Source organism: Hypomesus transpacificus, chromosome 15 (genome assembly GCF_021917145.1).
Source record: "Hypomesus transpacificus isolate Combined female chromosome 15, fHypTra1, whole genome shotgun sequence".
Lineage (NCBI taxonomy): Eukaryota > Metazoa > Chordata > Actinopteri > Osmeriformes > Osmeridae > Hypomesus > Hypomesus transpacificus.
The window spans coordinates 4,701,698-4,714,683 of NC_061074.1; the positions used below are offsets into that span (position 1 = coordinate 4,701,698).

The 12,986-nt window shown below is 42.6% G+C and overlaps 1 protein-coding gene across 16 annotated transcripts in view; it reads right to left on the reverse strand.

Annotated features, from left to right (window-relative positions):
- Positions 1–1,200: 1,200 nt before the first annotated feature.
- Positions 1,201–12,986, reverse strand: part of myo18ab (myosin XVIIIAb) — an 84,219-nt gene continuing 72,433 nt past the window's right edge. For 11 of the 16 annotated variants that reach the window (XM_047036267.1, XM_047036266.1, XM_047036265.1 and 8 more), the window contains 6 exons: positions 12,515–12,700; positions 12,067–12,206; positions 11,148–11,192; positions 7,518–7,640; positions 4,889–6,406; positions 1,201–3,717 (listed from right to left, as the gene is read on the reverse strand). In XM_047036267.1, coding sequence (XP_046892223.1) covers positions 4,897–6,406; positions 7,518–7,640; positions 11,148–11,192; positions 12,067–12,206; positions 12,515–12,700 — 2,004 coding nt within the window. In that variant the 3' untranslated portion in view covers positions 1,201–3,717; positions 4,889–4,896. The remainder of the gene's footprint in view (positions 3,718–4,888; positions 6,407–7,517; positions 7,641–11,147; positions 11,193–12,066; positions 12,207–12,514; positions 12,701–12,986) is intronic. The other 5 variants (XM_047036268.1, XM_047036260.1, XM_047036261.1 and 2 more) reach the window with 3 other exon arrangements.

Here is a 12,986-nt window from a genome sequence, read left to right on the forward strand (position 1 = left end):
ATTATTTATTTTAGAGATCTCCATTTGCTTTTTCACACACATGAACCTGTGAATTTTCCTGTCAAAACCCATAGTTAAAAAATCCCTAGACAGTTTTTTTCTGATTTATGAGACCATTTGAGGTTCACCAATTTAAAAGATTTAATAACATATGAGCAACCACTTTAACTTACTTTGACAGGAATATCTAGAATAAATATGGGTGGGTAGCATGGACCTACGTAGATCTTAATTAATGTATGAAATTTACATTATTCGAAACAGATTTGTGTGGTCGTCAATGCCAGGCTTTGATATATGCTGTTTCTTTCTAGGAATAGACAGGATAGATAGATGTTCTATCCCGGAACAAACATTTAATGACTCAATTTATGTCCACAGCAGGAGAGCTGGACGAGTTAAATGGGGGGTAAAATGCATGTGACATTCCCATGCAATATCAAAATCTGAGATTGAATATTGATTTATGTTATAGATTAGATCTTGACCCACCCAACTGTCGGTTCAAGGTCTTTAAAGTACAAAAAACTGAAAGTACAGTAAAATGTATATTTTCCTGTCAGTCGTTAAAACACAGATTAACAGAAGCTGCTCATTGTGATGAACTATTGAAACCTTACCTTGTTTTACATTATTAAGAAGGAATGTCTTCCAGGAGTATGGTGTTACAATTAAAAGGAGAACGAATAGTTTGTGATGAAGTAGATTCTAATCTTTTTAGTCTGAAGGACAGCGTGACTCGTTTGCAAACAGTTACTCACAACTCTATCTCTCCACAGAGACAGAGATAGAGTAGCTACTTTATGAATAAGAAAAAAGTGGCTGTGTAGAAGAAACGTGTATTGATTCTGAATGCCTGTGGTATTTTGAAGGTGTTGGATTGGAAAGGTCACCTTGGTAATATGGCCACATACACTGGGATGTTAAGACCTCATGTGAAACATTCCAAATATTGCATGTTCGGACCCCTTGCCATACTTCCAGACCATGATGGGACTGTATGCTTAATGTGATACATTTCTGTAATTTCCCTGGGAGCATTCTTTATTTCTGCTTAAGGTCAATGAATGTTAGGTAAACAATTCAACAAAATCGAGTAAGTTTCAACGCTTTGGATTTTTTTTAATAAAGTGTCCTGCACCAGTTAGTAGTGTGTCTGCTTTGAAGTTTTCATCTCAGATATGAAAACAAAAATTGTCAGTTGTCAGAGAGTGTTTATTTGAGAACAAGACAAAGATAATGTTGATGAGGAACTCATGTTGATACTGGGAAGAGCTTAAAGTCAGAGTCAGGTGTACCTTTCACAATTTTTCCAAGCTAGTGAAAACATCAAAGTGTATGCATCAGAAGACAACAGAAGTCGTTACATTTCTTTTCATCAGCTGCAAGCCCTCCAGCAATGTTTACGGGTAATACGACTACTAATATGCACATTGCAGGTCTAGAAAATAAAAGCATGAAAATTCCCATAGAGAATGCTTATTAACACCTCAGTTGATATAATAATGAGAACACCCACACAATAAAACTGAGGTTTGGAGGCATTTTAAAACAATCACCATCATTTATTTACAATATATTAAACTGTAATGCAAAATTATTACTTATAACAAAGGGTCATTTGTTTAATAACGAAAATAAACATGAACTATTTTGAAAGCTAGCATGAATCATAAAGATATTTATATATAAATATGAATGTGTACAGTCAGCATGTAATGTTTGCACATGACATTTTTTGTTAATTGTTTATTTTGACAGGTGTTTCAATTAGTTAGAAACCTGAGAGTTGACAAGCTCATAAACTCCTTTAAAATAACGGTATGTGACTGCATAGAGAATATGTGGAGCGATAGACGCGTGTGTCTATAAAAAGCATTTACAATCTGACCAAACTTCTCCCTTCAACAAAATACTCGAAGACCTAAACAGCACGTAGAGATAATAAGGACTTCGGCAAGCCAAATCAATTTATTAATTGCTAATTCATAAATACTAGAGTGTGCGCCAAATAGTTTAATCAATCACTAAGCAATCATAAAAGCATGGTTTATTTGAATCCCCTTTTGTTAAATCATCCTCCTATGCTGAGGGTTGGACTAAAACACTGATGAATCCTGCACAAATAGTCTAGACACTGAAAATAATTTCATAGTATCAGTTTAGTAGCAGATATCCAGTATTATGATTTTACGATAAGCGTCTTTGGGGTATCATGAAAGACGCAAATGAAATGCTCATTATTGAGAGTGTTTCCAGTTAAGGGGGTGATGTCATTACCAGAAGACCTTTAAAACCAGGCTAATGATACCCTATTGCCTTGTCAGTGAAAAGGTGCAGTTAGGAGTTAGAAATGATCAAACAGGTTGCAGGTTGGTGCCTAGTGTCAAGTATACCACATTCCCTTTGGATACCAGAGTGCATCAAGTGGGGGGGAAAAGCAGAAAAAAAGATAACAACTAGAAAGACTGTGAAAAAACTGCTGAGCCAAAGACTCTTTATCTTCAAAGTATTTGAGCAAAGTATTATACTTCATCAATTCAAGTTGGAAAAAAATGATCAGACAAGGCATTTCTCTAGGGCAAGCTCAAACCTCGGAAATGCCTTCTTTTTTTTTACTTTACATTTACAGTGGCACTATCCAAACACATTATACTTCTCAAGCAGTCCTTTTGAAGAAAAAAAAAAAATCAACTTTTATCATTGAGCAGTTAGTAAGGCTGCCTCGTCTCTTCTTACCCCTTTCCAAAAATTTAAAAGCTAAATCCATTAAAAAAAAAAATATATATAAACTTAGCATATAGTATTAAGTGTGTGGTATAGCTGCAAAACAACAGGGCTCCAAACACAGCTGTTGAGGAAGCCAGCTGTTGAGGACGACTTAAATCAATGGCATTTGTCCCCAAAAATATAGGCTTTTTACCAGGAGTGAGCATATACAGCACATACTTGCAACAAAGGCTTTTTTTGGTACTTTTTTCGTTTGTTTTTTTTGTAATCTTATGCTTCGAAAAACAACCCAAAAAACTAAACACAGGGGAACCCTCAGTTCTTTGGCTCAGGTACAACCACAATGGCAAGAAAAAGAGAGTGAGAGAAAGAGAGGCCTATACCAAGAAGACTTTCTGCATGCAGCCATCAGACAAGTCATTACCAATGGTGTTCAAATGGAGGAGACCATTGAAATGTTACTTCAGAGCTGAAAGACGAAGAGTACTGGAGTGTAAAGCGGGAGAAGGCATCAGTGTTGAAACAATTGATGCAATATGGCACTCAAACCCATTGAGGAGCTCAGCATAGCAAACTTTGTGGAAGAGTATTGGTAACAGGTTCAATTATAATAGTGTCAATACTTTATTGAAGAAGTACGGTAAAATGGATGTAAGGGTGTGCATGTGTATTGGTTAGTTTGTATGGGTGTGTGGTGTGTGACTGTTTGACTGTGATCACAGCACAGCGAGTTGGATTCATTCATCTCCACATGCAAGGCCAATTACTGTGAAAACGTAGCGAGTTACATTGGGAGAGCACTAGGGGCTATAGTATGTGTGCAACTACGCTGTAGTCTCTGAAGGCTTGTCCTCGTCATCGCTGTTGTTTAGATAGCTGCCGCGTGTGTAACGGGAACGGTACCCCACACGAGATGCCCCGCCTTCTTTTTCTTCTTTCTCTTCTTCGTCAGATCTGTCTTGACAGAAGCGTCTTCTGCTAGGTGGACTGAAAGAGAAGAAAGTTAGCACCAAACCATGTGCATGGTTACACAGAAAAGTTTGACCAAAACACTAAAACATACGGTAACATTCCATTAGTACATGATTTTCACCAACATATTGTTTTTGAACCAACATAAACACAAGTTCATGCACTAATTCTACCACAATGTAAAGCGAATAGAATAAACATGATACATTCAATTAGTGTAATGCAATACAATGACCTGAACTGAAGGGGATGACAATATTAAACTGCTAGAAATTTCACAGTGGCTTCCTGCCACAACCCTAGCGATGTGTATGTGTTCCTGTGTGTACCGTGATGAATGGCATTTGGCTTTGTGTGTGATAAATTGCACTGCCAGCTGAATAAAATTTGATATTAATGAACCCCCCTCATGTGAGTGATAATTTGTCTGATCCCTATTAACACTTCTCCAGTAAACATAAGAAACAACACTGGCTACTTCCTGGAGGGAACGGTATTTAACGCTTAAGTCACCTAAATAATGCAAACCTTGGGTTAATTACTGTCATTTGTGCATTCAAAATGAACTTGCTGCTTGTGTAAATCGATGCACTGGGTATAATTATGCCTGGAGTTAAAAGGCTGGAGGGGAAAATCTATGGTGGCCTTTCTAAATTGACGACTCCCGTTATTTTAGGCTATAAATCATACTGACATTTCAGGAGAAATAAGCATTGGCACTACCCCCACATGGGCCTTATTTCATACCCCTGCTGCTAAGATTATGCATTGTAATAAAATTCACACCCTTAATGTGTCTTTCAAATATTTCTAAACAATAGCATTGGTAGCTGCTGCGTGTAAAAAGAAACACGTCATTGTCATTCGAAACTCGTAATCTAAATTGAGCTCTGGTGAATTGAACACAACTATCTAGTGGATACATTGAGAATACTTTAGTAAACAGATTAATGACATGCTAAGCTAATTGACATTTTGCATATCCGAGGTGATGCATCATTCATAACACAACCAACTGTGAGATTAGAATTTCAATAGGTGAGAAGCTAATTGGGTTAGATTGAAAGGGCTCCCCCTGAATCACGGCATTTAGAAGGTGATGGCTGTGTTATATTCCTCATTGGTTAGATTCACACCATGCTTTCAGCACACTGCCAAGATTAACTCTGCAACAGGCAACACCTACTGCGTGCCTCAGTCACTGTCGGCTCTGTACAGGTACTTCATCATCAGGTTGTCTACTTTCTTCTTTCTCTTCTTCTCCTCCTTCTTGTTAGGGGGTTGCCCTTCGGTTGGCAGCCCGACCTCCCCCTCCCCCTCTGGGCTTGATGCCTGACGACCTGGGGCTCTCTTAACACTGTTGGTGCTCTTATAGGAGATAGTGGAAGCTCCAGAGCTCGATCCAGACTCCGAGTCAGAGTTGGTGGAAGAGGAGGATGACGAAGAGGTCTCGTCCCTCTTCCTGGACTTCTTCCTGGACTTCTTGCCCTTCTTCTTAGAGCTGCTCCTTTTGCGGCGGCCATCGTCTGAGCTGTCTGACTCAGAACTGTGGCTCCTCTTCTTCTTCTTGCTCTTACCTTTCTTCCTGCTGCTGCTGCGACTGCGGCTGCTCATGCTGCTGGAGGGACGGCAGTCGAGGGCGGACGCAGAGCGTCGGAGGCTGCTGCCGCCACGCCCGCTGTCGGTATTGCGCACGCTCTTGCGCTCGTCATCATCATCATCATCTGCAGCTTTCTCTACTTCCCCCTCTGAGTCTTCCAGGCTGGTCCGTTTGAACTTGATGGGCTTGAAGCTCAGCACCTCATTGATGGCCTTCTCCAGGTCCGGGTCCAGGTAGTTGCGGTGGCTGACAGGCTTCACGTCGGAGGTGTCCAGTAGTTCGCCGGCCCCGGCTGAGGAGCGAGCGCGGGGAGGAGGCATGGAGAGGCTGCGGCCGGTCGAGGAGTGTGGACTGTAAACTGCTGAGGACCGTTCGCTGAAGGCCATGCTCCGGCTGTCGTCCATGTCGTCAAACTCGCTGAGGCGGCAGCTTTGCGACATGCGAGACCCCACACGGCTCACGCTGCCGGGGCTGCGGCCCCCCGAACGCCTGCTTAGACAGGGACTGCTGGGGCTGCGTGTGTATGACTCGCCACCACCGCGCCCCTTGTCCAAGCGCGAGGCGCTTCGATGGCGCCCTAGAGGGCTGGAGAGACGGAGGCTGAAGGTGGACTTGGCGTCGTCGTCTGGGCTGAGGCCGCGACGCGTGGACACCCTGCTGGGCGGGATGGAAGACACGCAGGACTCCTTATCAAAATCGCCCCAGCGGCTCTCCAGACCTTTTCTGGCTCGGCTAGTGGCCTCGGAGTATGCCTGGGAAATGACCGAACCACTATCATCCATGTCCTCTCCGGCCTGTGACTTCCTCCAGGAACTGACAGAGTATGAGTCATCATGGGGGTCCGAAGCCTTGGGCTTGGCCTTGCGGAAAGAGGAGAGGGGCTCCTGGGGGTTGGAGTTGTCCTTCAGGGTGCTGAAAAGGGAACTGTCATCCCCCTGGCCTCCAATAGAATCCTTGAGGTTGGTGCGCTTCCTGTAGCTCAGGGAACTCATCACAGACACAGGCCTGCCCTGCTCTACCTCTTTGCCCTCTTTATTAGCCTCTTTCCATTCCTTACCCTCTTTCCACTCTTTCCCTTCCTTTGCGTCTACGTTTACAGCAAATCTACAAAGAGAGGAAAGGGTGGACGGGAGGGACGGGAGATACAGAGGAAAAGAGGCAGGGAGGATTGCAGGAGAGTGAAAAATCAATGTGGATGGAGGTGAGAAAAGAGAGAGAGAATGATGGATGAATTATAAACATAGGATAGAGATGAATGATACTTCAGCAGAAATAAGATGACAAGATGAATGAAGATTGAACTGAGTAGAAAGAAAATAAAAAAATGCAGTAAGTGATTCAAATGGATGTATTGTAGGGGTGACTTTGCGGAGTCTCTTTCATCTACTCTCTGGTAGATGAAACTATAGAATTACATAGTTCTGTAGCATGCGCTGACCATCTCTAACATAAAAGTATACGCTTCCTAGAAATATTCCTGTATGCAAAGTTGAGTTTTAAGTGGACATTTTATATTTCTAGCCAAGCCACTCACTTTGGTTAAATCTTCTGAGCGAGTCTGCAGGAGGGCTGTTCACATGTGTGCATTTGTGTGTGTATGTGCATGAGAGCGAGAAAGTTAAGCTTTGACACAAAACGTTTTAGTGTGTACACGTGTACATACGTAGTGTGTGTGAATGTGCACCTCCTTTGTGTGTGTATGTGTGTGAGCCAGGGACAAAGTGGGATATAAACTCTGGTATTTGTGAAGTCTCGCGGCTAAGGGAGAATTTAAAAACTTTCCAAAGTTGGGAGAGACTCAAGTGTGAGGGTAGAGTTAAATCTTCTGGTAAGGAGACAAATCTAGGGCAATCGAAGCTGTCAGCTGGCAGACACATCCATTAATCTCTGGGAGAAAGGGGGTATGCAGGTAGGCTATGCCAGCTGGCCACCGGGTGCGTCGATAAATCTGCCAGGGAGGTGGCTCTTAAAAAAAAAAAGCCCCTGTCATCAAGGTAGTGACAATAAAGACCAAACGACTGGAGAATAGACTTGGTAATAACAATCCTTACAGTTCAGCTAAGAACTCCCCTATTTTCTGCCTCCAAAAAGTGGCGCTAAACCATCCATAATGGATGAGGCGGGTGAAGATAAATACTCAGAGCGACTCAACCCAAGTTTAGACAGCCGTATCTCCATGGGGCCACCAAGGTAAAGGAGGAGAGGGGGTACTAACCTGGAGCTCTTGAGGCTGCCGTCATCTGAGAGGTTCTTGGCAGACCCCTTGTTCTTGGACAGCCAGGACTTCACCCCATCCACACGGCCCTCGACCTCTGAGTCTGTGTCTGACTCACCCTCACTGTCGAGGGGAAGGAGAGAGCATTTCAGAATGAGGAGAGGAGAGAGACACATGCAGAAGGAAGGGGAAACAGAGAGGAGGGAGAGAGGTGAGGAGAAGAACTGGTGTTTTTGGGGAGAGGAATGAGGGCATCAGAAAGAGAGGATTGTGTTTCAGACGTGTTAGTTGGATAGCCGCAGGAGGACCACATCTTTGCTTGGTAGGGAAGTCAACAGCATGGCCACATGCACTGGATCACAGAAACCTTGGTCGACACACACACAAACAGACCCCCTTCCCCCACCCCTCCCTTTCTGCACACTCTGCTACAAATAAGCACACCATGCTTCACAAATACACACTGACACCCTTGTTGTGACTGTTAGAGGGAGTGTTATCAGTGTGGTCCTGTAGTTAGTTGGCGTTAGGGAACAGTGTGAAGCTTCCAAGGGGGGCTGAAATCACTCTCCTCCAAAGCCACTTTGAGGCCCCAGCACTGAAAGGGACTACAAGATATACTGTACTGAGAGAGGGGGTACAAAAGGGGAGTTTTCACATCCCTCCACTTTGTGAACATACGCCCTAAAATTGCTTTCAGCTCTTGACAAAATGATTTGGTGCACAGCTTGGGCACCGCATTGTTTTCTCTCTAAATTATCATCCTGTGTCGACAGACCACTGTGAGGATAGAGGACAAATGGAGGGGTTGTCACAAAATTTGACAAAAATGAGAAGAGCACAACACTCATTATGTGCCGTCAAAGGCCCAGTGCTCGTGTGGTGCTGGGAAATTAAGCTGTTAGAGTTTAATAATTCTACTGAGACGCTGGGGGCCGAGGCCTCCAAATCTCCACATCTGTTTACAAAATCTACTTGACAATTTAAGGGGTCACACAAAAAGCTATCTCCTTTTCAGCACTTAATTCAGGGCGAGGCTAAACACGGCAGTCATCGGGAGCAAAAACCAAAGCCCCCTGGAGGGAGAGGGAGCTATCCAATGGTAATCTGGTCCATAAAGCCCAAGTGCATACCCTGCTCCATCATCAAATGTGCAATAACGTTGAATGGAGTAAGGCTATGGGATACACGTTGTTTTAGATGGCAGGGGAGAGAGTTGGGAAGGAGGTACAAAAGCTGTTCTCTATTCAAACTTTAATTAGCTTTTCAGGCCAAGCTCATTCTATTAAGACAGTCGGAGGATGTGGTGGCACTGATTGTTATTGTGAAAGAGTGAAGGTTGAGCGCTTTGTTGTTTTGCACGCCAATGCTTGTCAATAAGACGAGATAAACAACGGCCAAAGGGGCCCCGGGAGAGCCAGCACGCGCATTAGCTAGCCGCGCTAGACAATTCCAGGGTTGTTTGCTCATCTCCTCTCCTTAAAGATAAAACCTCATAGGATTTATGCGTTTGTCTGGGTTTTGCGAGTCAACACTTACCCAAGCCTTTAAAGATTAGTCTTTTATCCTTTCACTTATCTGGAAATGCACTGCTTTGAATTACGATTCCAGCCTTGGGAATAATAACGGGGCTGACGTTGTTTAGAGCAGCGAAAAGGGGAAGAAATTGGTTTTTGAAAGATTTGGATGTCATGTTTTCCTCTCTTGACCTTGGTAACATTACAGGAGTCACCAGGAACAAATCCTATTAGTTGTGTATACACATAATCAATGCAGCAAATCACCACCCCCACCCACATATTTTCAACATGATGCAATCTATGAAGACTAGACATGTACACCCCCAAAACAAGTGTCTAAAACAAAAGGCTCGTCACAGACAGAAGACAGGCCTGTGATAATACGTTGAGATAATGATGGCAGCAGTCGAGTTTCTCAAAGCTCTTAACACATAAGAAAAGTATTTTAGGTTGGCTTTCTGGGCATTCTCACTGCTTATTTTCTCTTTGTGAATTCTGAAGGGAGTGCATGGATAAAGAGTGAAATGATGCATTCTGAGAAGGCTCTCCTAGCCAGGGCCTAAACAACAACGACGGGCACTTTGTAATCGAGCGCTTCACACTTGGTGTCACCCACAATTTATGTCCTTGACCGCCATACCATTAGTTAAGCCCTGCCGAAAGCCCAGGGGAAGCAAACAAACAAAGAGAGTGTGGGGGGAGACATTAATTGTCTGTGACAATCTGCCGCCATTGGTTGTACATCTCTGTTACACACTATTACATTCATCATTAGCTTCTATGGATCTTCCTGCTCTGTTGGACCTGCTCAGTGTCCCCGGGTCTTACAGACTGCATTGTTTTCAGGATGGTTGAGGTGTTTTAAAGGTACTTCAGCCTAGAAAAGTAAATGGAGTTTCACAGATACAGACTTCTGCATGAGTTCAAAGAATATTGGGAACTAACTTAAGTTTTGAGCAATTCTTGGAATATCTAACTTTGGTTTTCATAGTCTCATTTTTCATCTTTTTTTTTTGCATCAGTAAATACTTTTAGTAATGGCCACCAACATATTATTCTTAGATTACTATAACTGGTTAAAAATATGTCAATTGAAATGTCTACAAACCACAATACAAATATTTTGCAATAGCCAATCATTAGCTATCTGTCCTCTTCCCAACCCATAACAAAGACCAAGACTAGAGTCAGCAGTCTGGGCCAATATACAGAACACTGACATGGCTCAAAGCCAGAGGTTAGCATGGCATCAGAGCCACTTGCCAGGCGGGCAACAGAGCTTATTGTAGGACATTTGAGGTTTCTGCATTATTTAGCTAGTGGACATGAAATATTGATGAGGAACATGTCCTCCCTTTCCTCTCTTGGAAGGTAGACACTGTAGGTCCACTGAAGCATTCACGTCCACTACCAGAGGAGCATTTTGAAATATTCATTGGGGGGGCGAGTGGCACAGAACCCTGTTCATACAAGCCACAGAGGTGTCTGACAGCATTCCCCTGAGGACACAGTGGAGCAGTAGAGATAGGGGGAGAAAGCGAGTAGAGTTCACATGGAAAAGTGGTAGGGGTCCAAGCACACAACCCTGGGGAACGCCAAGGGCAAAGACCCAGAAGCATCACACTTAATCAGCTAAAGCAAACAATCCCATCAATTAAATTAACAACCACGATATGTTACATCTGCTGCTCTTGGGAAAGAGGGTTACTGGGCAGATAAACACATGGATATCTTGGGAAAACTTGGGTTGAAGAAGCATGTCAGTGGTTCGTGCAATTGAGCATGTGGCATCATGCAATGAAAAGTGGAGCAAATTAGAGAGATTGTTGAGAGCTATGATGCAGTATCACTGAGCTAGTCTGTTGCTGCTACGCTGTTTGCCCTTTTGTAGCAACACACAGACCATGAGTTCATAGACTACAGATATAATTGTTTCGAGATTTCCAAAATAATGTCTCAAAAATACAATAACTAAGATTAGTTATTATTTATTTACTGTACTATTATTTTCAGTAAATGTGGAATTGCTACTGAATACTGCATCCTCTCCAGTTAAATGTAAAATATATATATATATATATATTGGCAATCACAAAATTCAGGTCCTCACGTTCTGTTCTTTCGTTTCTGATACTTTGTCACCATGTCTTGTAAACTGGTCATGAGGATGGAGATGACAGACAAAAAAAAAAGGCAAACAAAAACATTGAAGAAAAAGTGATATTGTGTTTGTACAGTCAAGATACTAAGTCATACAAAATGAACAAGAGATGAACAACGCTCGAAGGATATAAATCACAGTGTATATCATGACAGACGTTGCAATAACCGCTTGTTTTATATGAATCACCTGAGGGGGAAAGATCTAACCATTGCACATTTTTAGGGGCCACTGACTCAGCAAGCTAGCTCATTCTGATCCCCTTATTTCCCGTGTAGCAAAGAAAGACGGCATAGTTCACTAACGAGTCCTGACTCACTGAGCTATTTACTGCGGAGAGGCACAAGGAAGAAAGTGTTCTCCCTGGGACTGTGTTCGTAAACAAATAAACAAAGCTTGGCAAGAATCAGAAAACTAGGAAATAAATAAGAAACTGTGGAGATGAGGAACTAGATTTTACCATCAATGTTTTAGCTAGCATATCTCGCTGATAGGGGGGAGATCATTTAAATAAAAAGGCCAAGAAAAATTAAGCACAGCAGTTTTCAGTGCATAAATCTTTCAGTGTGTGTGAATAAGATATGACAGAGTCTGGGGAAAGTTCTGTGCTGATTGCTTTATCCAAAGCCCCTTTCAATTGAACATCCATCCTTAACTTCTCTCTCTCTCTCCTTTCCCCTCCCTGTCTTTCATATTCCTTTCCCCTGTGGTGGGTTGATATGAAGTTTAGCTGTGCTACTGCTTATCTAAGCTGGATGTGTGCTATTAACAACTAGGGTCATGATTGGGGTATTATGAATACAAAATTATCCAATTTATTCACAATTAACAGTGAATACATTTAGGTGTAAAGATAAACAGCCTATACCTGTTAATGAGGTCTTCATTGTCGTCGCTCTCCATCTCATCTTCAATGGCAGCTTGAAGGTCACCAATCCTTTTAAAAGCCAACTTGAGATCCGCCTGCAGACTCTGATTGGCTGCCTCCAAACTTTCTATATCCATTTCCTGTTGCAAACATGAAAGGCAGAATAAGCTAACATACCACAAAGGACAAAAGTTTCATTTATTATCAAGCTGCTTGGTTTCTATCGGTTGGCATCTATAAAAGAGACTGACACTAAACCTAGCCTAACTCTAAAGCTAGCCAACTATTACAGCATTTGTATAAATTCAGCTTGATATAGCACTTTAGCTATTGATTATTTACTACTAAAATATCCAAACCCAAACAGAGGAAGAAGCCAATACTAGAACATTACCATGACTTACAAAGTCCTTGTAACAGTTTCCTTTACAGTTTACAGTTTCCTTACCAGCTCATGTTTCTTGCGGCTAGCTTCAGCCTCCTTCTTGGCCAGCTCTCCCATCTCCTCTTTGATGTCCCGGATCTGCCTCTGAAGACGCTTATTCTGCTCCTTCTCTCGGTTCTCGCTGGTGCTGCGGTGGTCGCGTTCTTCTGTCAGCTTTTCAAGGTTCTCCTTCAGGCGTGCTACCAGGGTCTGTGGAGCCACAGGGAAGAACCAGATTAGATTGTTGCAGAAGTCTAGTAGAGGTCAAGAAGACGCAAACCGTTATGATGCAAGTACGGTAAACCATGGTCAAACTAATGGTAGACATCTAAAGAGTCCTATCGACTCAACTATTGCAAAAAAGAAAATCCTACTATTTATCAGTAAAACAAAAGGCATTTATGTTTACCTGCAAAATACTGTTTGATCAGTGGTACGTGCACCAATGATGCCATAATATCATACCTCATGGTACCAGTGAATTGTAAGAGTGCCT